Source organism: Ovis aries, chromosome 15 (assembly GCF_016772045.2).
Source record: "Ovis aries strain OAR_USU_Benz2616 breed Rambouillet chromosome 15, ARS-UI_Ramb_v3.0, whole genome shotgun sequence".
Classification (NCBI taxonomy): domain Eukaryota; kingdom Metazoa; phylum Chordata; class Mammalia; order Artiodactyla; family Bovidae; genus Ovis; species Ovis aries.
In genome coordinates this window covers 43,220,702-43,241,460 of record NC_056068.1, presented here as the reverse complement: position 1 = coordinate 43,241,460, position 20,759 = coordinate 43,220,702, and the positions used below count along the sequence as shown (strand labels likewise).

The following is a 20,759-nucleotide window of genomic DNA, read 5'->3' as shown; positions in this document are numbered from 1 at the left end:
CCCCGAAAGTGGAGTCATTTGATTTTTGCTGTTTGTTCCCGAGAGGAGAGGAAGAGCCGCAGGTGACAGAATAGGCCTCTTGCAGTCCTGACAGACAGAAGGCGGATTGTCAGCATGTGGGTGAGATTACAGGCTCTCCTGCCGGAAGCTCGAGTTCCTTCCTCCCACCACTCCACATGAACCACTAGAAAAAACCCCCAAAACACAGGGTCTCAGAGCTCAGACCTCCAGGGATCAGGGAAGACCTGGGAGGGCTTCTAACACCTCGAGCCAGGAAGGCCTGGCCCTGGGCCTGGGACCCACTCACCTGGAGAGAGGTGAATGCCAGAGTGACATCTGAGGAAGCACCTGTCGCCTCCACCACTCTTACCGCACTGCAGGGACACGTGGGGTGACAGGCTAGTGGGCAGGCCCCCCTTCACTTCTAGACAGGACAAAATGCAGACACTTACAGAAAGAGAAGGACACTTCCTGGTGAGACCAGGCCAACTGACTCCCACACACCAAAGACCCGAGCAAAGAAGGCAGCGCTAATGCCCAGCCCAAAACACAGACAGCCACTTATTCCCCACCACACACCCCCGCCAGGGTAAAGGAGCTTCTGGTTTGCTATTCTTTTCATATGGAAAAGCAAACAGAAGTGAGTTCCAACCTACGCTGAAGCACAGAAGGAAACACCAAAGAGCCTGCAAAGTATCTCCTGTTTTTGAACTATTTAAAGATGGGCTGCTGCAGCTGAGGGCAGGAGAGTTCAGTAGAGGACTGGCCGGAACACGCCGGGTCCAGGGGGCGTGGAGAGAACTGCTGGGCTGCACTGAGCCTGAGCCGCGGGGACTCTTACCCACACAGTCCTTTTTATTCCAGTGGAGCTTGTACCCAGAGTGGCAGTGGCATTCGTGGCTGCCCACAGTGTTCACACAGATCTGCTGACAGCCTCCGTTGTTGACGCTGCACTCGTTGGTGTCTGGGAAGTAAAACACTCTCCTGTCACAGCCGTCTGTCGCTGACCTGGCTGACAGTACCCCTCCATCAAGGAAGAAGCAAGAGGGGAGTCATGTGACTGAAACTCACTAAGGGAACGTGCACTTGGCACCAGCTGACCCACTCCCCATTCAGTGGATTTCCTGGCAGAAGCCTCAACAGGATGATCTCAAGTTCCATTCTTGACCAAACAGTTGCCCCAATGACCGCATTGAGAAAGGGTCACACTCTACAGTCAGGGTCCAACTCAGCCACAGCACAGGCTCCCAGGTTAAAACTCCACTGTCTTCCTGACTTACATCCCAAGGGAGATAGAGAGAATGAGGATTCCCCACTCGATAATTTGTAAAGTTGAGGTATAGATAAGAAAAATGCCCACGTGCCACAACTAGAGTGTCTGTGTGTTACAACGAAGACCTGATGCAGCTAAATAAATAAATAATAAAATTTTTCAAAATGAGGCAGTTATGCTGTCAAAATTTTGGCATTAAAAAAGAAAAATGATGTGCATTAATCCCCATCAACCTGAGACTAGGTCCAAGTTGGAAGGGGACTCCAACTAAAACACAGATACATATTCACATTCAGGAAACATTTCCTTGAACTGTCTTGATGGACTGGAGAGTATGTCTTCAGCCATGACAGATATGTGTTGAAAAGGAGAAGAGAAACAACACTATTTATTGCAAATCACTACTATCCATTCTTCCTAAGGACACAGGACACAAGGATCGGGTAGGAAATACTTAGACCTGTGGTTCCCATATCCTTAGATCCCCAAAATCACCTTGGAAGTCTAGCCATTTAGAATAAGAATCAGAATCTGCATTCTCAAAGATGGCTAAATGCATCTGATGATTAGAGGGTGCAGAGTGACACCAAATCTGACTTGGGCTATGGTCTACTTGGCCGTAAGGTCATGAGACATCAGAAGATGTTGCTTCAAGGGCTCAGAGCAGAGAGATAGGGTCCGTGGTCCCACTTCCAGCTGAGAGCTGTACGAAGATCAGCTCAAAGAGCTCGAACCAAGCCCCACAGCCAGCCCCTATGCACAGTAAGACTGTGGAATCAGTTGGTGCGCCGCCAAGCCTCTCTGAGGACTGTGACTTCACTATCTGTTGGGAAGTTCCAGCAGACAGTGCATCAGCTTCTGAGAGACCCTCCATTCTCTGAGTACAACAATATCAATAAAGTCCATAAAGCATTCACCGCTAAAAGAGTTCAGCTCTTCTCTCTGCTCCATTTCACACTTGATGAATTAAAGGCATCAATGTGGGACTTCCCACAGCAGATGCTTCCCTTGAACTGAGGGACTCTCTACTACTGTTAAGTGACTGGTATGTCCAGTCCAGCTCCCAAGCTAGAAAAATTGGCCCTGATCTCAGGAAACCTTAGGAGTAAGGCCCAGCCTCATCTGACTCTAGAGGGACTCTGCTCACCTCCGCAGTGGGTAAAGCCATAGAGGGTGTACCCTTCGTTGCAAGCACATGTGAAGGTGCCCGGGTGGTTGATGCAGCTGTGGTCACAGGTCCTATCCAGAGAGCATTCATCCACATCTGTAATTGTCAAAGGGAGAGGGGAGCTGAAACTGACTCTGAGGGACAAGCGGAGAGAAAAACAAGCTTGTAAGAACACTAGTTGCTGACCGATAACAAAAACAACAAAGAATTACCTATCAGCTCTCCCTGCTCACTTGTATTAAAGAAAGTGTTGAGCAACCCACAATAAGTATATTCACAGCCAGGACCCTTATTGCCAAGTGCTATTGCAAACTAAAAAGCTCAGTGGGTCTCTCTCACCCATGCTTATTTGCAGGTGGGTCTCTCACTCATGCTTATTTGCAGGGCTGAGCAATTTAAGATACTGAAATGAAGTCAAGTGAAATAACATACCTAAAAGTGAAAGAGAAGTGAAAGTCACTCAGTCGTGTTCAGCTGTTTGTGATCGCATGGACTGTAGCCCACTAGGTTCCTCTGTCTATGGAATTCTCCAGGCAAGAATATTGGAGTGGGTTGCCATACCCTCCTCCAGGGGATCTTCCCCACCCAGGGATCGAACCCTGGTCCCCCTCACTGCAGGCAGATTCTTTACCATCTGAGCCATCAGGGAAGCCCTAACATACCTAAAAATGATTGTAAACTATTAAGGTGCTGCCTGTGCGCCAAAGCCTTTGACTGTGTGGATCACAATAAACTGTGGAAAATTCTGAAAGAGATGGGAATACCAGACCACCTGATCTGCCTCTTGAGAAACCTATATGCAGGTCAGGAAGCAACAGTTAGAACTGGACATGGAACAACAGACTGGTTCCAAATAGGAAAAGGAGTCCGACAAGGCTGTATACTGTCACCCTGCTTATTTAACTTATATGCAAAGTACATCATGAGAAACACTGGACTGGAAGAAGCACAAGCTGGAATCAAGATTGCCAAGAGAAATATCAATAACCTCAGATATGCAGATGACACCACACTTATGGCAGAAAGTGAAGAGGAACTAAAAAGCCTCTTGATGAAAGTGAAACAGGAAAGTGAAAAAGCTGGCTTAAAGCTCAACATTCAGAAAACTAAGATCATGGCATCTGGTCACATCACTTCATGGGAAATAGATGGGGAAACTGTGGAAACAGTGTCAGACTTTATTTTGGGGGGCTCCAGAATCACTGCAGATGGTGATTGCAGCCATGAAATTAAAAGATGTTTACTCTTTGGAAGGAAAGTTACAACCAACCTAGATAGCATATTCAAAAGCAGACATTACTTTGTCAACAAAGGTCCTTCTAGTCAAGGCTATGGTTTTTCCAGTGGTCATGTATGGATGTGAGAGTTGGGCTGTGAAGAAAGCTGAGTGCTGAAGAATTGATGCTTTTGAACTGTGGTATTGGAGAAGACTCTTGAGAGTCCCTTGGACTGCAAAGAGATCCAACCAGTCCATTCTGAAGGAGATCAGTCCTGGGTGTTCACTGGAAGGACTGATGCTGAAGCTGAAAGCCCAATACTTTGGCCACCTCATGTGAAGAGTTGACTCATTGGAAAAGACTGATGCTGGGAGGAATTAGGGGCAGGAGGAAAAGGGGACGACAGAGGATGAGATGGCTGGATGGCATCACCAACTCGATGGACGTGAGTCTGAGTAAACTCTGGGAGTTGGTGATAGACAGGGAGGCCTGGCATGCTGCGATTAATGGGGTCACAAAGAGTCGGACACGACTGAGCGACTAAACTGAACTGAACTGAACTGTGTGTTATTACTATTCTATTACTAATTGGTAAAAGAGCCATAGTAATGTTATAAGCTATCTTCAGTTAAAAAGAGAAAACACTTGAGCTGGAGATTTCTCTTTTGGGTCTAGCCAGAATTTGTCTCTGGCCCCAGGAGACCAGTTGATCCTGAGCTTTAATGCCCTCTGCACTAAAAGAAAAAAAAATGCATTAACATTAACATCCTCAGTAATTTTCTATTGCAGACCCTGAAATGTGGTGCTTAAGTACCAAACTAGATCCTTTTGGCCAATCTTTTGGCTTTGTTCCTCCCTCCTGTTTCAGTCCCAGGAGACCTCTCCCTTCCTGGTTCAGCATGGAAGCCTCCTTGGCTTCAGTAGAGGTCATGGAAATTAGCCTCAGGAGGCTGCATTCGTCGATCTAATCATCTCTTCTTCCCTGGTCTGTTCTCACATCTTTCCCGTACACTGGAATTTCAGGGTTTCACTTCCTCAACTCTTGGGAAGATTTTAACAGTTATGACTTGTGTCCCCAGATGGATAGACCAGGACCAGGGCAGGACTCAGTGCAAGCCAACTAGACCATTGCTAGATCCCTTTGACAACACCAACTGTGCCATGAGAAACTTCGTTAATAAAAAACAAACATTTGGAAGGAACTGGAGGAATGAAAAACATGAAATAAAAAAGAACAAAATCTTAAAAAACCTCTTCATCCACTTTTTCCCAGAAGTCCTGGAAATTTCTTCAGTAAGTTTGTTCTGTGCAAATATTTGTTCTACCAAGACTGATCAGTGAAAAACGAGAAAAAGTCTATTTGCTCTGTAGCAATTGATGTCATTCTATGAATTCTGTTATTAATACCAGCCAGTTGCTGAGAATGTGGGCTTGTTCGGTAGCTAACTTTGGCTGCTCACAAAGGGCTCTTGCTTTGCCAAAAATAATGAGATCACTTTTCTAATTCCTTTTTAATGTGTTTACACAGCTTAAATAGTATTTCTTGCTCTATACATTGTGAAACATCATGTGGAACAGTAAATTTTCTTTCCAAGTCAAACAGAAGAAACTCACGCAGTAGTTATCTAAAATGAACTTGCTGACTTTAAAGGGGGCTATATGTGAAGAGTCTGACAAATTATGTATCAAGAAGGAAAAAACCAAGAGAGAAACTTAAGATTTTAAGACCATAAGATTTTTTTAAAGAATGTTGTATCTTTATTATCTGAAGTGAAATCAGATTTTTTTTTCCTGATTTTGTGGGACTTCTAACAAAATAAATTAAGCTGTTCTTATTCTCAGAAATGAAACAGGAATAAATGCCAGCACATCTTTCCTGTGGGTTTCTTTCTGCATGTCAATAGGGCATACGAGGTGCTCATCTGGAAATATAAATGATGCCCCCTCAACCCAAAACAGCTTATCGCTGTCCAAAACAATTATCAAGATCAATAACAGCTACCCAGAGAAGTTCCCTTAAAACATCCCTTAGGTGGGAAGAATGTGTCTGAGAAGGGGTTTTGACCTCCTGCCCAAGGACTGCCCAGCCTCTCCTCCACTCAGTCCACTCTCTCCCTCATCCCCTACCCTTGCCCCAAACACCAAAGGCTGGTCATTCATACAAGGCCTATAAGAAAGGGACCAATTAGTTGACCCCAACTTTTTGCTGAGAAAAGATATGTTAATTAAATCAACATCTTTTTGTACCAAATTTTGTTAGCAAATCTAAAACACTCAAGGAAGTTTTAGAAAAGGGAACATATTCATCATCTCAGCCCTAATGCAACCCTGCTTGCATTCTGTGACCCATTTCTAGCAGCAAGCTCTGGCTGTAATCACACCACACAGGTTCTTTGAGGTGTTCTCTAATCATCAACTGAATTTCCAAAATATACCTGTGAGCTAACTCATGTTTTTATTTTACCTAACAGATGAAAAAAGTGAAGCACAGGCTGGAGGTTGGATTAACGACTCCGTTGAGAAGCCCAGAGAGCCGGTCTCGGCCCAAGTGAGGTTTCGTCTTCTCCAATCCAACCAGTGGGCACTGCAGGGCACAGCTATGTTTCAGCACATACCTTGGCAAGACTTCTCATCTGTTAATAACTTAAATCCCTTTTTGCAGCTGCAGTCAAAACTGCCCACGGTGTTTCTGCAGAAATGATCACACCCTCCATTGCGCGTCTGGCACTCATCAATATCTGTAACAGGCAAGCATCGGCAAATCAGACAGCAGTACTTGCCTTGTTAGCCACAAATCCCTGAAGTGCTATTGTGCGTGCTTCATTATTCTCTGAAACAGAAAGAGACCCATAAAGGCATTTAAGGATGTTTATTGATGTTTTCCATCTTACACAACTTCTCTTGCCTGGCTTAACCCGTTTTGAAAGACAAGTACCTCATACCCTGGAGAATTCGGACTTAAACGCTGCCCTTCTCTTAACCGGCATTAAGGAAACAAACTAAGGGAAAATGGGGATGCCCTATTACTTTCTCATGCCTGCACTGGTCTCTCAAGATGAGATGGCTTCCTCTTCTATACTTCCCATTCCAGTTTAATGATTTAAACTATAAGGAACTAGAATATTTGTTTTGGCAAATTACATAATGATTAAATAGCCTCAATGCTTTTAAATGATTTCTGATACTTGATTAATCTTATCTTTTCTGTTCCATCTGGTAACTGTTTATCTACTTTTTTTTAATCACATTAAAGAACGATGCCTTTGTACCCTTGCCCATGGAATACTAAGTAACTGGGGTCTCTATTCATTACTACATGTTAATGGTACATTCATTAAGCTCTCTGGATAACAATCTTGGCTGTTATTTATGATAGGATGATATTATCTCCTGGAAGTGAATGTTTCCGTGGACGACTGCTTTTTTCTAATAAGGCCACTGCCTGAAATGGATCGTGCCTGTAGAAGCTGACCTTCTCTACAGTTACTGTAATTAAGTCAGTTCTAATTACGCTTCCTCAATTATAACCTTCTACTAGCCTAGGGAAGAAACGCTTTCTTTTGATCAATATGAATCATAAGCAACTCTGGAGTCGCTCAGGAGGTGTGGAGGGGGAGAACTGCCTTTACTCCCCCAGGTGAGCTGCATGGAGAGGCCCAGGCTACCTTTACAGGTCTTTCCATCCATCTGGAGCGTGAAGCCGACGGGACAACTGCAATGAACCCCTGTCGAAGTATCCTTGCAGGTGCGGTCACAGCCTCCATTGTTGACAGCACACGTTTCTGCCAGGGAGGTGAGAAAGAGGCAGTTAGCTTCGCAGAGAAGTGCTGACACAGCTGGGAGGAAAGGGACATCGTGCAGTGGTAATACTTGACAAAAATGCATGAACATCAGGGAGTATGTGGGGTACTCACAGCCATACCCCAAGTCTCTGCCACCCGCAGGTGAGATAGAGGAAGAGCAAGTGCAGCTCCTCCCCATCCCCTATCTACATAAGTGACATCCGGACTTCCCCAGTGGTCCCGTGGCTAAGGTTCTGCGCTCCCAATGCAGGGGACCCAGGTTCAATCCCTGGTTGGGGAACTAGATCCCACACACTGCAACCAAGAGCTCGCATGCTGCAACTAAAGCTCATTCGTACTGCAACTAAGAGACCTCACGCGCCACCGCTAAGATCCAGAGCAGCCAGATAAACGAGTGACACCTCCCCAAGAAACCTGGCAGCATGACAGGGGGCACAGACGCCCTTGCCCGCCTGCTTTCCTCTCTACTGGCAGATGTGAAAGCACGAAAAGTTCCCGGCAGGTGTGAAGTCACTAAAGGACCAAATGTTCTTTAGTGAAGACACTAAAGAGGCTGACTGTGACAACCTCTTCTAGCAGGCTAGATCCGAATGTGGAACAGGGCCAAGGGGGATGTTCCTTCCTTTAACCTGAACCTTCTCTGTTCACTGTGTGTTATGGGCAAAGTGAGAAAGGGGAAATATCACCCATCCCAGCCCTTCCCTTCCTGCAGACCAATGACTTCCTCGGCAACTGCCCAGTAACTCAGATTAGAAGTTTACCTTTCCTTGAAAGGAGAAAGACCTGTTATGGCTGTGCAAAAACTCAGCTGCAGTTACTAAATCATATCTGTAGAGATGAGTAACAATCAGGTAACAACTTTTTAGCTCTGCATTAATTCCAAGTATTACACAAATGCTATTCAACATTCATCCAACTGTTAGCATTTAGCTACCAGAAACTGATTTTACCCCCCAAACTGCCTCTTTGTGAAGTCTTGGGGGACAAACTTAGTTCTGATTAAATATGACAGATAGAACAAATATGTTTATCTCTGTTTCCTCTCCAAACCTCACTAAAATGAGAGTAAATAAAAATTTAAGTATAAATCCTTAAGGACAAATAAAATAGAAAATAATAGATGAAAGATGTCAAATCTTCTGGAAGTGGCATGTCAATGGAGGAACGGTAACTAGTAGTTAAACCCTTGCAGTCTGCAAAGAGATGCCAACAAGTGGTCAGCTCATGTGAGCCACAGAATCCCAGAGGGGCTCGGTAATTGGAAGCACTAAAGTTACTCGAGAGGCAGAGGTGAGGATGGAGTTAAAATATGAAGACTGATTTGAGAGTCCATATAACACATAAGCCCCCAGATACCCATCTTAATTCCATAGCCCATAGCTCATCCCTATTCAGGCTAAAGCAGGTTAATATAATCTCTGAAAAAGCCAGACCAGAGAAACTCTGGACTCACGGGCACCAGAAATAGCAGAGGAAGGAAGGGGAGATGCTGTCAGGGGAAAGTCTATACTGTGAGAAGAGCGATCTCTCACTTTCACCCTCCGTCTCCCTATTTCCTGGGACGCTGGCAGCCAAGCCTAAACAACCCCAGCAGGAGACGGAGGATTTCTCTCCAGTTAAACTGACCTGCCCAAGTAATAGACTTGCAGATATTGGCATCTGAAGATCTCCAGATGAAATGACTAAGCCACTGCCTAGTCCACCAAGCATAAAGCCCACCAGCTGACAGATTATCTGAGTGGCTTTTCAATATTCCACTTTTAAATATGAAAAGTCAGCCGAGGATCACCATCCATTTCAGGAAAGCCTCTAGTATGAAATAATACATCAAGTCACACAAACACGGGACAAGGAATCTGGGGAAAACAAAGCTAGTACAGGGGAAGAACAGAGAAGTTAGAAAATCTTATCATTAATTTCCTCAGGGAGGTAAGAAAACCATCCATGAAATAAGAACAAGTTCCAAAAACAAAATACCAAAGTAAAGTTCTTGAAAAATTAAAATATGAAGGCTGAAATATAAAAAGAACCCTATAGAAAGTTTAGTGAGAGGAATGAAGGATCTCCTAGGAAGTAAATATCAAGAAGAGAAAAATGAAGTAAATTTGAGGAGCAAACCAGGAGTTACAATAGTTAACTAACAGGAGTTTCAGAAAGACTGAGAAAAGTAAAGGAAATTATTGAAAGAAAAATAAAAGAAAATTTCTTGGAACCTAGGGATGCGAATGTCCCTTCTGAAAAGGCCTACTAAGTGCTCAGTATAACAGGTGAGACAAATCCTTCAGTGGGGGACACTGTCGTGAAATTTCAGATTACCAGGGACAATGTTAAGACCCTGAAAACACCCAGAGAGAAGCTCTTATAGGTTTCACACAAAGAATCAAGAATTAGACTTCTGGAAAGAACACTGAATGTTCAAAACAGCAGGGCATTATTCAAAACTCTGACCGAATATTCTTCCCAACTTTGAACTCTACTAAGCCAAATTCTTAAGAAAGGGGGAAGGTAAACTATAAAGGCATTTTCAGGTGTGCAGAGTTTTTAAAAAAAATCTCTATCTACCCTTGCAAACTAGCAAAACAGAAGCCATGGGATCCAGCAAAGCAGGAGCATGGGGAAGGGAATTTCCAAGTGGGGGCCCCAGGGAAGGCCAAGATGACAGGTATGCCACTGGCCCAGGAGGGAGGCCCCACTGGAGCGACTTTTTTGTAAAAAATGGAATTGGCAAGTTATCTGCTGTATTTGAACACATTGTAAAGGGTTTTAGAGGTCTGTCAGAAATTTGAAAAAAAAAAAAAATGGTAAGAGGTACTAAGAAAACTAGCTTCTCTCACAGCCCAGTTGGTAAAAAAATCTGCCCTAATGCAGGAAACCTGGGTTCAATTCCTGGGTTGGGAAGATCCCCTGGAGAAGGAAATGGCAACCCTCTCCAGTATTCTTGCCTGGAGAATCCCATGGACAGAGGAGCCTGGCAGGCTATAGTCCATTGGGTTGCGAAGAGTTGGACACAACTTAGTGACTGAATAACAACATATTAAGGGTATGAGGGAGTTGTGTGTGTATTGGGGGAGGGGGTCAAAAGGGAGCTTAACAACTTAATCCTCTGTAGTAGGAAGTAAAAAACTAACACTTAAAACTGATGCATCAGGGGAATTCCCTGGCAGTCTAGTGCTTAAGACTTTGTGCTCTCATTGCCTAGGATGCAAGTTCGATAACTGGTCAGGGAACTAAGATCCCATGAACCCTGTGGTGCAGGGAAAAAAAAACACCTGACATCAAGAAGTAACTATATACACTTCCCTTTTCAGAAATACGGGGGAGGGTAAGTCAGGAGAAGAAACAACAGGAGGATTAAAAATTGTGGCCACTGGCAAATGGCAAGTTATGAGACAGGCAAATGATCTATTTCATTACAAGTACTATTAAGCACTAATTAACATTTTAAGGTTTTTATATTATTCATACATACTGTTCTAAGGCAATTAAAAATAATTTTAATAGGGCAGAGCAGAAAAGAGCTCAGAAATGTCACCTGCCTGGTAACCAACGGCTGCTTAATATCTTACCTGACCGTTACATCCAGAAGCTATCAAAAGATCAGTTTCATTTAAGTCAAGCCAAGCTTTCTCCAGAATAATAACATCAAAGGAGCTGCTTGATTCCCGCCCCACAGCCAAGGCTGAGCGTCTGCTGTCTGTGGCCTCCAGCTCCAGCGGGCCTGTTGGCAGACCTCCCTGTGTCCCTCAGCCAAGTGCCACCCTTCTCCATTCATCTATCCTGCCATTAACACTGGCTGAGTCTTAACTAGAAGACTCAGTGGACAAAAACCCAGCCAAAGTGCCATGCTAAGCAGGGGCTGCCCAAAATGCCTCTCTCTTCATAGTTACTCAGTGGAGAGGGGATCTGACATGTACTGACCACCCAGTAAGTCCCAGGCAGTGGACTCTGAGCACTTTGGCATATTATTGTCAACTGAGCTTCCTGATAGCCCGAAGAGATCAACTGTATTACATCCATTTTAGAGGAAGACTAGGACACGGTTTGTCCAAGTCCCATGGCAAGTTTCAGATGCTAACCAGCTACGCTGATGGCTGGACCGATGTTCTTCCCACCAGACCAAGGGTCCTGGATGGTCCTGGATGGAGAACAGACATACCCCAGCTGGACAGGAGCTGCTGACTCTGGTCCAACTGGTCTGGGGCACATGGCCCCAGGTTCAGTCCTGAGGCCGTAAGTTGGGGAGGGAAAGGGACAATGCAGCTGCTGGGCTGGGGGTGTGTGTGAGGCACCTACCCATGAGCAGCCGCCGTTTCACCCGTTTATCCCCATCCGCCACAGATGTGGCGTTGCTCTCCATCACCTCCAGGGCAATGTCCTCTCGCTCTGCAAGAGACGCAAAAAGCACAGTTCTCAGACTGAATGAGTCAGATTGTTCATCCGCAGCACAACCACTTCCTTGGAAATCCCAGACACGAGAACAATGTGAGAAATGTGACTCTTTGCTCAACAAAAACATGTTGCAATGAGGCTCTGTGTTACATGGCCACAGAGCCTTAATAGACATTAAATATGGGAAAGAGTTCTTTTATTATATCGTACTGACCACAGACCCTGGGGAATACAAGCTTCAGATTCACTTCAGAACCCCTAGTTCAGGACAAAAAGAATCTTGGATCGGGGAACCTCTAAAATGGAGCCAGCAAAGGACACATCATGATGGACAGGGCAGGCATCCAGCCGTAAGTATGCAACTCTGGCTTCTGCTGACGGCAAAGGCCACCCTGTCACAATGAACAGCTAGCTGTAACTTCGGTTGCCCTGGTCTCTTGGGAGGTGTTGTTCCAATCTCCAGAATACCAGCTCTGGGAGCAGCCTAGTTCAGGAGAGGATCACGGGCTCTCCGAGTCCTCACAGGGAGAGAAGGGCCCCCATTCCAGGTCTGGAGGGTCCCCCTGCCCCATGTGAAGCAGCATGGAACCCGAGGGCAAGTGCACTGGCAACACCCTACCTCTGGTTCCAAACGCTATTAATACTTAGGGTTTGGGTTAGGGTTGGGTTAGTGGCAAGCAGGCTGGGGAAGACCCTAACCCAGTGTTGGGGTCACCATTCACCGAGGCAGCTCCTCCCATCCGAGTGCATCTTGTACTGAGGATGGCAGCTGCACTCTGGGCCTTCAGCAGTGTCCTCACAGGAGTGCTGGCATCCACCGTTTCCATGGTTACAGGTCACTAAGAGAAAATGAATTGACACATCGAACACTGAGATGTCCACACCTGGGGCTGTGTTTACTCCGGAAGAGCTCTGATTTTTATTCAGGAAGTCTTCAGGCCCCTAGCATGTACTAGGGACTGTGCATAAAAGACCTTTGACCCAGTCCATATCCCTGTCTATGTGAGCAAGCAGTCACGATAAGATTTGTAGAAATGCTGAATGACAGATCTGAGCAACACTATATAGGAAGACAGAGATGCGAAGGTGGAGGGAGATTTTCGCCGTTTAAAGGAAATGATACCAAAAGATTCTAAACTAGTGCTCTGCTCTATCAGAAGAAGTACTAGGACATTTGGAAATGCTTTCACGTTTTATGTCTGGAACAGATGGTATTTAATTTATATGTATATGTTAGGATTTCTCTCATCAGATTATATCTGATTAGTTAGAAGGGAGGGTAATCAGAGGAAATGATGACTCTCCGCACAGTTAATGCAACATTAACCAATAATTACAAAGACTGTGTATGAACACATTGATAACAAGCCAAGGAGGGGAAGAAAGCCAACCACAAAACTATCTGTTCATCAAACTGAACAGTGGTTACCTCTGGCAAAGGAAATGGGAAGGGGGGAAGGTTATATGTTTCTTCGGACTGTTTAAATTCTTATACAATCATTTTTAATTTTTTAATTTAAAAGAACTAAAACTATATTTGTGCTGTAAGAAAGAAAATGTTCTGTGATTATAGCTGTGTAATAATTCCATATGCATGTCAACAACTAAATAGGAATATGAGAAAAGCAAAACAGCTGGATTATGTGGTGAAATTCTGGGTTTTTTAAAAATTATTTCAAGTTTTATAATATTATCTGAATATAATCTTATGGTATTATTTGAGCAATGATATCTTTCAATGATATTTTAAATCTTTAAAAATAAGCTCTCAGGTAGCCTACTGGCTCCTGAAAGGCTGTAAAATGCTGGATCTCATCCACAGGTGAGTCTCCTGCAGAGACACCTGGGTCCTCTTTTTGAAGACAGCTGTAGCCAGTCCCACTTTTAGGGCCCTATGAGGCTGTCAGAACCTGCCGATGGTGATGGTAGCATCAGCCCTAGTGTGTCAGGCTATGAGGCCGCGCTCTGCTTTGTGATGGAGATACCAGAGAGAAGTCTTTCACCAGCAAAACTGTCTCTCCATCTCAATTTTTTAAAAAATATTTATTTATTTGGCTGCACCAGGTCTTAGTAGCGGCATGTGGGAACTAGTTCCCCAACCAGGAATCAAACCTGGGCCCCCTGCATTGGGAGTGCGGAGTTTCAGCCACTGGACCACCAGGGAAGTCCCTGTCTCTCCATCTCTTAACCACGGGGGTCTACTCACTGTAAACAACCAACCCTAGCAAACTGCGGGCATCTTCTAGAAGGTCCATGACTTTGGGCATGCCGCGTGCATGCTCAGTCCAACTCTCTTCAACACTAGGGACTGCAGTCTGCCAGGCTCCTCTGTCCAAGGGATTCTCCAGGCAAGAGTACTGGAGCGGGTTGCCATGCCCTTCTCCAGGGGATCTTCCTGACCCAGGGATCAAATCCATGACTCCTGCATCTGCAAGCAGATTCTTTACCTGTTGAGCCACCTGAGAAACCCCAAAATGTAATAGAGGTGCATGTTCACTCAGCCATGTTCAACTCTTTGAGACCCCATGGCCTGCAGCCCACCAGGCTCCTCTATGGAATCTTCCAAGCAAGAATATTGGAGTGGGTTGCCATTTCCTCCTCCAGGGATGGAACCCATATCTCATATGTCTCCTGCATTAGCAGGCGGATTCTTCACTAGCTGAACCACCACGGAAGCCCAATGACTTTGGGAAGAGTTCCTAAAAGGAAACCCTTAGTGTTTCCTCAGGCATAAAGAGTGGTTTAGAAACACCTTTAATGGTGGTTGTTTCCTGTTATCCGTTGGAGCTATTATTGTGTTTCTTCATCCAGAGGCAGCTGCATCTGGACTGTGTACACCATGTACTGACTCATCCATTATACAAATGTGTATTGAACACATCCAGGACAAGACCAAGAGGCAAAAGTAAGACAAAATCCCTGACTTGGAGAGGTTCATAGCTGGAGAAACAAACACATAAACATACATTTCAACCCACAGAGCCACGTGCTATGATTGAGGAATAAACAACACTGTGGGAGCCAAAATACAAACTGGCTGCCTTGTCTGAGGCCATCGGGGACTGCTTCTGAGGTCGTGCAGCGTGGTGATTAGGAGCGCAAGCCTTACAGTTAGGCTAGATCTATGTGTGAATCCTACATTTGCCACCTGCTCCCTCTGTGACCTTACAGCTTTACCTTCTCCACAGTTTTCTCAGCTTGGCTCATAAGGTGATGCCTGTAAGAATTAAATGGAATATGGTACCTTTTTAGATAAGCCTTTGCACATAATAAATGCTCTCCCAAAGTACCTATTATCTTTATCATTAGAAGTTAGGCAGGATATTAAAAATTGAGTGAGGACTTTTCTGGTGGTACAGTGGATAAGAATCCACCTGGCAATGTAGGGGACACAAGTTCGATTCCTGGTCTGGGAAGATCCCACATGCACTTAAGCCCGTGGTGCTGCAACGACTGAAGGCTGTGCACCCTGGAGCCCAGTGCTCTGTAACAAGAGAAGCCTCTGCAATGAGAAGCCCGAGCACCACAGAGAAGAGTTAGCCTCTGCTCGTCACAACTAGAGAAAGCCCACCTGCAGCAACAAAGACCCAGCACGGCCAAAAATAAGTAAGTAACTATTGAGTGAGAATTCACCAAGCCAGGAAGGGGAGGAGGCTTGGAAAAGCCTTGAAGGCATGAAAGAATGGGAACTATCTTCCAAAAGTACTGAGTTTGGTGTTTGGAGAAAGGAGGTAGATGAGGCTTGCACAAGAAGCAGGAAGCGGGTATCAAAGAGTTGCCAAATGAGGAAATTTTATTCTATTCCATGGAAAGAGGGAGACCTGTCCCCCAGCATTCACATTCCTCACTCCTGAGTGTGAGCTCCTTCTGACTGGTCCCTTTAGAAACATCATTTTCCTTCCCTACATGAGACTATTCTCTGTATCTCATGCCAGCTGCCTTCCCTGATGTTTCTGATGCTGGGCTGCACAAGACAACCTCTGGGGTAGGATGGCTCATGGTTCCCAGGGTGCAGGGAGGGGTGGGGTACCAGTCTGTACTTACAGATGCAATCTCTCTGGTTCTTGGCCAGCTCAAAGCCTGGCCTGCACTCACAGGCAACACTGCCCTTCGGGGCCTCCTTGCAGATGTGACTACAGCCATGATTCTTATTCATGCAGCTCAGACCCTCTGCAAAACAGCAGCATGCAGACGATGACCAGGTTGCACCAGAATCCAGAGCCCTGGAGTGTCTGGAGGGGCTGGCAGGCAGGCCACAGACCTGCCTGTCTGGATGTCCATCAGCCCCACATCTTACAAGAATATGTCATTCATATCAAGCCAGTTAACAGAGATGTGAAAATTTTCTTATGTCACCCAAAAGATAGGACGTTTCAATTCTCCAAAAGAGATAGGAGCCCACTCAATACACTAAGAAGAAAGTACCCACTAGGAGGGAATTCCCTCACGGTCCAGTGGTTAGGACTCCATGCTTTCACTGCAGAGGGCCTGGGTTCAGTCCCTGGGCAGGGAACTAAGATCCCATGTGGTGTGATCAAAAAATTTAAAAAAAGAAGTACCACTAGGAGCTCTCTTTTGGATGTGGAATCAGAACCTGTGGACCCCAGGAACTTGTCCTCAGACTCTTATCTCTCCCATGCTGTTACCCATGCTGATCAAGAATGCAAACAGAAAAGGAGAATCTCTCTACAAAAAGCTGCAGATAGGTGAAGATTCTCAACCTTTTCACATATTCTTTTTTGAGGGGGCAGGGGAGCACCATGCTCTGCAGCATATGGGATCTTAGGTCTCTGACCAGGGGTGGAACCCAAGCCCCCTACATTTGGAGCAGAGTCTTAACCAGGGAAGTCCTCCTTTTCATATATTCTCAAAGATGATTTTCAGAAAATTTCAACCCTCCTCTCTACCCCCACCAAATCCACACTCTGGAGGCCACTGTGACTACTTCTGTATTTTGGCATCTCCCCGTGGACACCTGCCTAGGGACCTCTCTTATGTGACCACCTTCAGTTAGTTCCTGGGCCCTCCCTCAGCAGGCTCAGAGGTCAACAGCAGAAAGAACAGAGAGAGACCTCATACATGTGGTTTCCTTGAGCTGCTGTAAAATCCTTCCCGAGTAAACTGTAATTTTCATTAGGCCTGATCTTGTGATAAATATGGTGGGAAGGGAGTTATTTTCCTAGATGGGTTAGCATGCATCTAACTGACGGGGTTGCAGCAAAACAGACATCTGTGTGGTTTGCCAGGTTCATGCCTCTTCTCAATACCAATTCTTTAGGACTCTGCCGTATCCTAGCACTCTGCAGGAACTGTTATCATACCCAAGAGTATTCTCAAAACCTCTCTCTGGTTTGCACAACATTAATAGGTATGTCATATCTTTTTTTCTTATTCATACTGTTCATGGGGTTCAGTAAGAGACTTTATTTTCTTGGGCTCCAAAATCACTGCAGATGGGAACTGCAGCCATGAAGTCAAAAGATGCCTGCTCCTTGGAAGAAAAGCTCCGACCAACCTAGACAGCATATTAAAAAGCAGAGACATTACTTTACCGACAAAGGTCCATATAATCAAAGCTATGGTTTTTCCAGTACTCATTATGGATGTGAGAACTGGACCATAAAGAAAGCTGAGCACCGAAGAATTGATGCTTTTGAACTGTGGTGTTGGAGAAGACTCTTAAGAGTCCCTTGGACTGCAAGGAGATCCAACCAGTCCATCCTAAAGGAAATCAGTCCTGAATATTCATTGGAAGGACTGATGCTGAAGGTGAAGCGCCAATACTTTGGCCACCTGATGCGAAGAACTGACTCATTAGAAAAGACCCTGATGCTGGGAAAGATTGAAGACAGGAGGAGAAGGGGACGACAGAGGATGAGATGGTTGAATGGCATCACCGACTCGATGGACATCAGTTTGAGCAAGCTCCGGGAGTTGGTGATGGACAGGGAAGCCTGGTGTGCTGCAGTCTATTGGGTTGCAAAGAGTCGGACACAACTGAGTGACTGAACTGAACTAAAGAGGTATGTATTCATGTGATGCTTTTTTGCATTTGTGCAATGTAACTCTAAAACATTTTTAAGAGTAGGGATTTTGTTCTCATTGATTCTGCACTGACAAGACATTTTCTAATACTGGAAGTGGCACTCTTTTTGGAAGTACCAAAAGATTTCATTCAACTTCTCCAGGATCCAATACTGCTCTGTATTGTGCCCCTGAAACCTTAGCCAATTGGTTCTAATGAAGTCAAAATTCATTTCTCTCCAAATCTCACCATGGGCCCCATGGATCTATGCTTAACTGGAACGATTGTTTTAATACACAGATGTCATTTCTATTCCAAAAGAGAGGGCAACAGCTAATACATCCCACATTCTCTTAAAACCTTGTTTTTTATCTGACAGTTACGAGCTGTTTGAGCTCCAGCACTCAATCTGCTGGAGGTGGTTGGGATCCATTCACCCGTGCCAAGGGCTGCTGTCAATTAACACAGAAAGAAGCTTGCACTGGGTCGGAGGGGGAGCTTTCTCTTGGCTTGGGCCAGTGATTCTGAAGACATTATTTGCTCCCAGTACTAAGATGGCACAGGAGGTGGGAGCTGCCTCCAGGAAGCACCCTGTCCTCCTAAGAAGGAGCCAGCATTACAGCCAGCATTACAGTTGTTCTTGGATCAGCAGGGCATTTACAATAACAGGCTCCAGGAGCATCTGGGGGTAAATGTAACAGTGCCCAAGAAAAGGCAGCAGTAGAAACATCATCTCCCTTCCCTACAGGAGACTATCCTCCACATCTCATGCCAGCCTTTCTGACGTGTCTGATGCTGGGCTGCACAAGATGGTTCCCAGGGTGAGGGGTGGGGGAAGCACCGCAAAGTACACTCCCATACAAATCAGCTGCTTCTTCCTCGTTTTCTTTTTCATTCCGTTTACAAGTCTGTTAAGATGTTTGCAAAGTGACCTTTACTGCTTCTCAGAGCAATTCATTTGCACAAGCAATATTTTGTAAGAACTGACTGTGCACCAGATACCATGGGGATGCACAAAGAAGTTGCCCCCTGATGTCATATCATATCAAGCAAGACCTAAAGTTACCAGAAGACACTAAAGGTTTAAATGGCTCTGGGAATGCTAAGGGCTTTTTAAGAGGGGCCCCCGAAGATTTTCAGAGTACCCTGACTCAAAACAAGGCCACTGCTAGGGTAGGCAGATGGACTGGTCCAAACTGGGGGACCCAGCTAGGGTCCTGGCTATCCCAGAAACTGCCTGGACAGTTATATTTAGGACTCTTAGTTCACCAGGAAGGAAACAGCTCAGAAACCTGAAAAATATCCCATTCTGGGGGACCCCTGGCCCAGGGTCTCACTGAAGTACATTATTGGAAACTGAATAAAAATAAGCTTCGCAAATAGGGCAAGAAAAGGAAGAAACAGCCCCTGTTAACAGCACAGCCCCTTACTCACTAACCTGCCACCTTGCCCACTACTCTAAAAAGGCAGTGGTGCAAACATTTAGAAATATTCTCAGAGAGGACAAAACAAAAGAGGAATGCTCATTTTGAGAGCCTGAGCACCCATGAATAGGGACAAAGGCAGGCTGGGGCCATGTGTCTCTCTCCAGCCTACCCCCATTACATGGGTGAAAACACACAGTCTCTTTATCAGAACTTTGGGGTCTCTAAGGATGAAAAAAACACAAATAGCTTGAGTTTCTCTCGGAATTAACTAGTGTGATCCCTTATATTAAAGAATATTTAGTATATAATTATTAATAACAACATTGATGACTCTAGAAAATACTAGCTTGCAGTGTTTACCTTCTTTCAACCATTTTTAAAGGATCAGCTGTGGATTTTAAAGTCTATTTTAATATAGATTTCAGGAGTTTAATGTGCACTTCAAGGAGGGCATCCTAAGGGGAATACTGTTTACAGCTGGCTCTATTTGGAGAGTTGCGGCTGCTGCTAAGTCGCTTCAGTCGTGTCCAACTCTGTGCGACCCCATAGACGGCAGCCCACTAGGCTCCCCAATCCCTGGGATTCTCCAGAACACTGGAGTGGGTTGCCATTTCCTTCTCCAATGCATGAAAGTGAAAAGTGAAAGTGAAATCGCTCAGTTGTGCCCGACTCTTAGAGACCCCATGGACTGCAGCCTACCAGGCTTCTCCGCCCATGGGATTTTCCAGGCAAGAGTACTGGAGTGGGGTGCCATTGCCTTCTCCGATTTGGAGAGTTAAAACCCTACAATGGAATTGGGCAGCTGCAAACTGCTCTAATCTGTGGGCTCACGCCACTGTGAATTCACCCAGCAGCCAGGTTGAAACACAACAGAAAATCACAGAGAGCTTCCAGAACACAACTCCAATACTTGGACTTGGGTTTTAGCCCCAAACAAATATGCTCATTTTAAACACTCTTTAGGGGTTCTAAGAATGTCTGAATCATAAAAAACTTAGAAAACACAAATTGCGGAAAGGAACTGCTCCTATGGTCTTGCAGTCTGAGGAGCCTGTGTTTATAATCAGTCTGGGGACTTGGGGACAGGAGAAAGGGGCTGAATCACTGCTCTGGAGGAGCAAGGGTAAAGGAAGGTCTTAATCACTGCCAGTGGCTTCACGAGAGATGGGACCTATACTGCCGGTGTTCAAGCACAGCTCTACCTACAGGACCACCAGCTCTGCCTCCCCGCCACCTGAAGAGGAAGCCAGAGGGACTTTCCAGGAAGCAGCTTTGAGCAACCAGGGGCCCTGAGATCAGGATCATTCTCAGTGCTGCTGGCCTCTTAATTCAGCCTCCAACAAGAGGCACAGCTCATGGAAGAGTCCAGAGAACCCTGCAGGGGAAATGAAAATGAAACCTGCTACTCAGTCAAGGGCCACACCTAAAGAGATAAAAGATCACCTGATCAGAGCCAG

At 45.4% G+C, this 20,759-nt stretch overlaps 1 protein-coding gene across 10 annotated transcripts in view; it reads right to left on the bottom strand.

The window, feature by feature from the left end:
- The window catches only part of SCUBE2 (signal peptide, CUB domain and EGF like domain containing 2), a 70,011-nt gene that overhangs the window by 34,659 nt on the left and 14,593 nt on the right, over positions 1–20,759 (bottom strand). For 4 of the 10 annotated variants that reach the window (XM_012095795.4, XM_012095800.4, XM_042233073.1 and 1 more), the window contains 9 exons: positions 15,895–16,020; positions 12,573–12,689; positions 11,755–11,844; positions 7,324–7,440; positions 6,274–6,396; positions 2,421–2,537; positions 842–964; positions 308–424; positions 1–87 (listed from right to left, as the gene is read on the bottom strand). In XM_012095795.4, the coding sequence (XP_011951185.2) occupies positions 1–87; positions 308–424; positions 842–964; positions 2,421–2,537; positions 6,274–6,396; positions 7,324–7,440; positions 11,755–11,844; positions 12,573–12,689; positions 15,895–16,020 (1,017 nt within the window). The remainder of the gene's footprint in view (positions 88–307; positions 425–841; positions 965–2,420; positions 2,538–6,273; positions 6,397–7,323; positions 7,441–11,754; positions 11,845–12,572; positions 12,690–15,894; positions 16,021–20,759) is intronic. The other 6 variants (XM_012095803.4, XM_042233076.1, XM_060399928.1 and 3 more) reach the window with 3 other exon arrangements.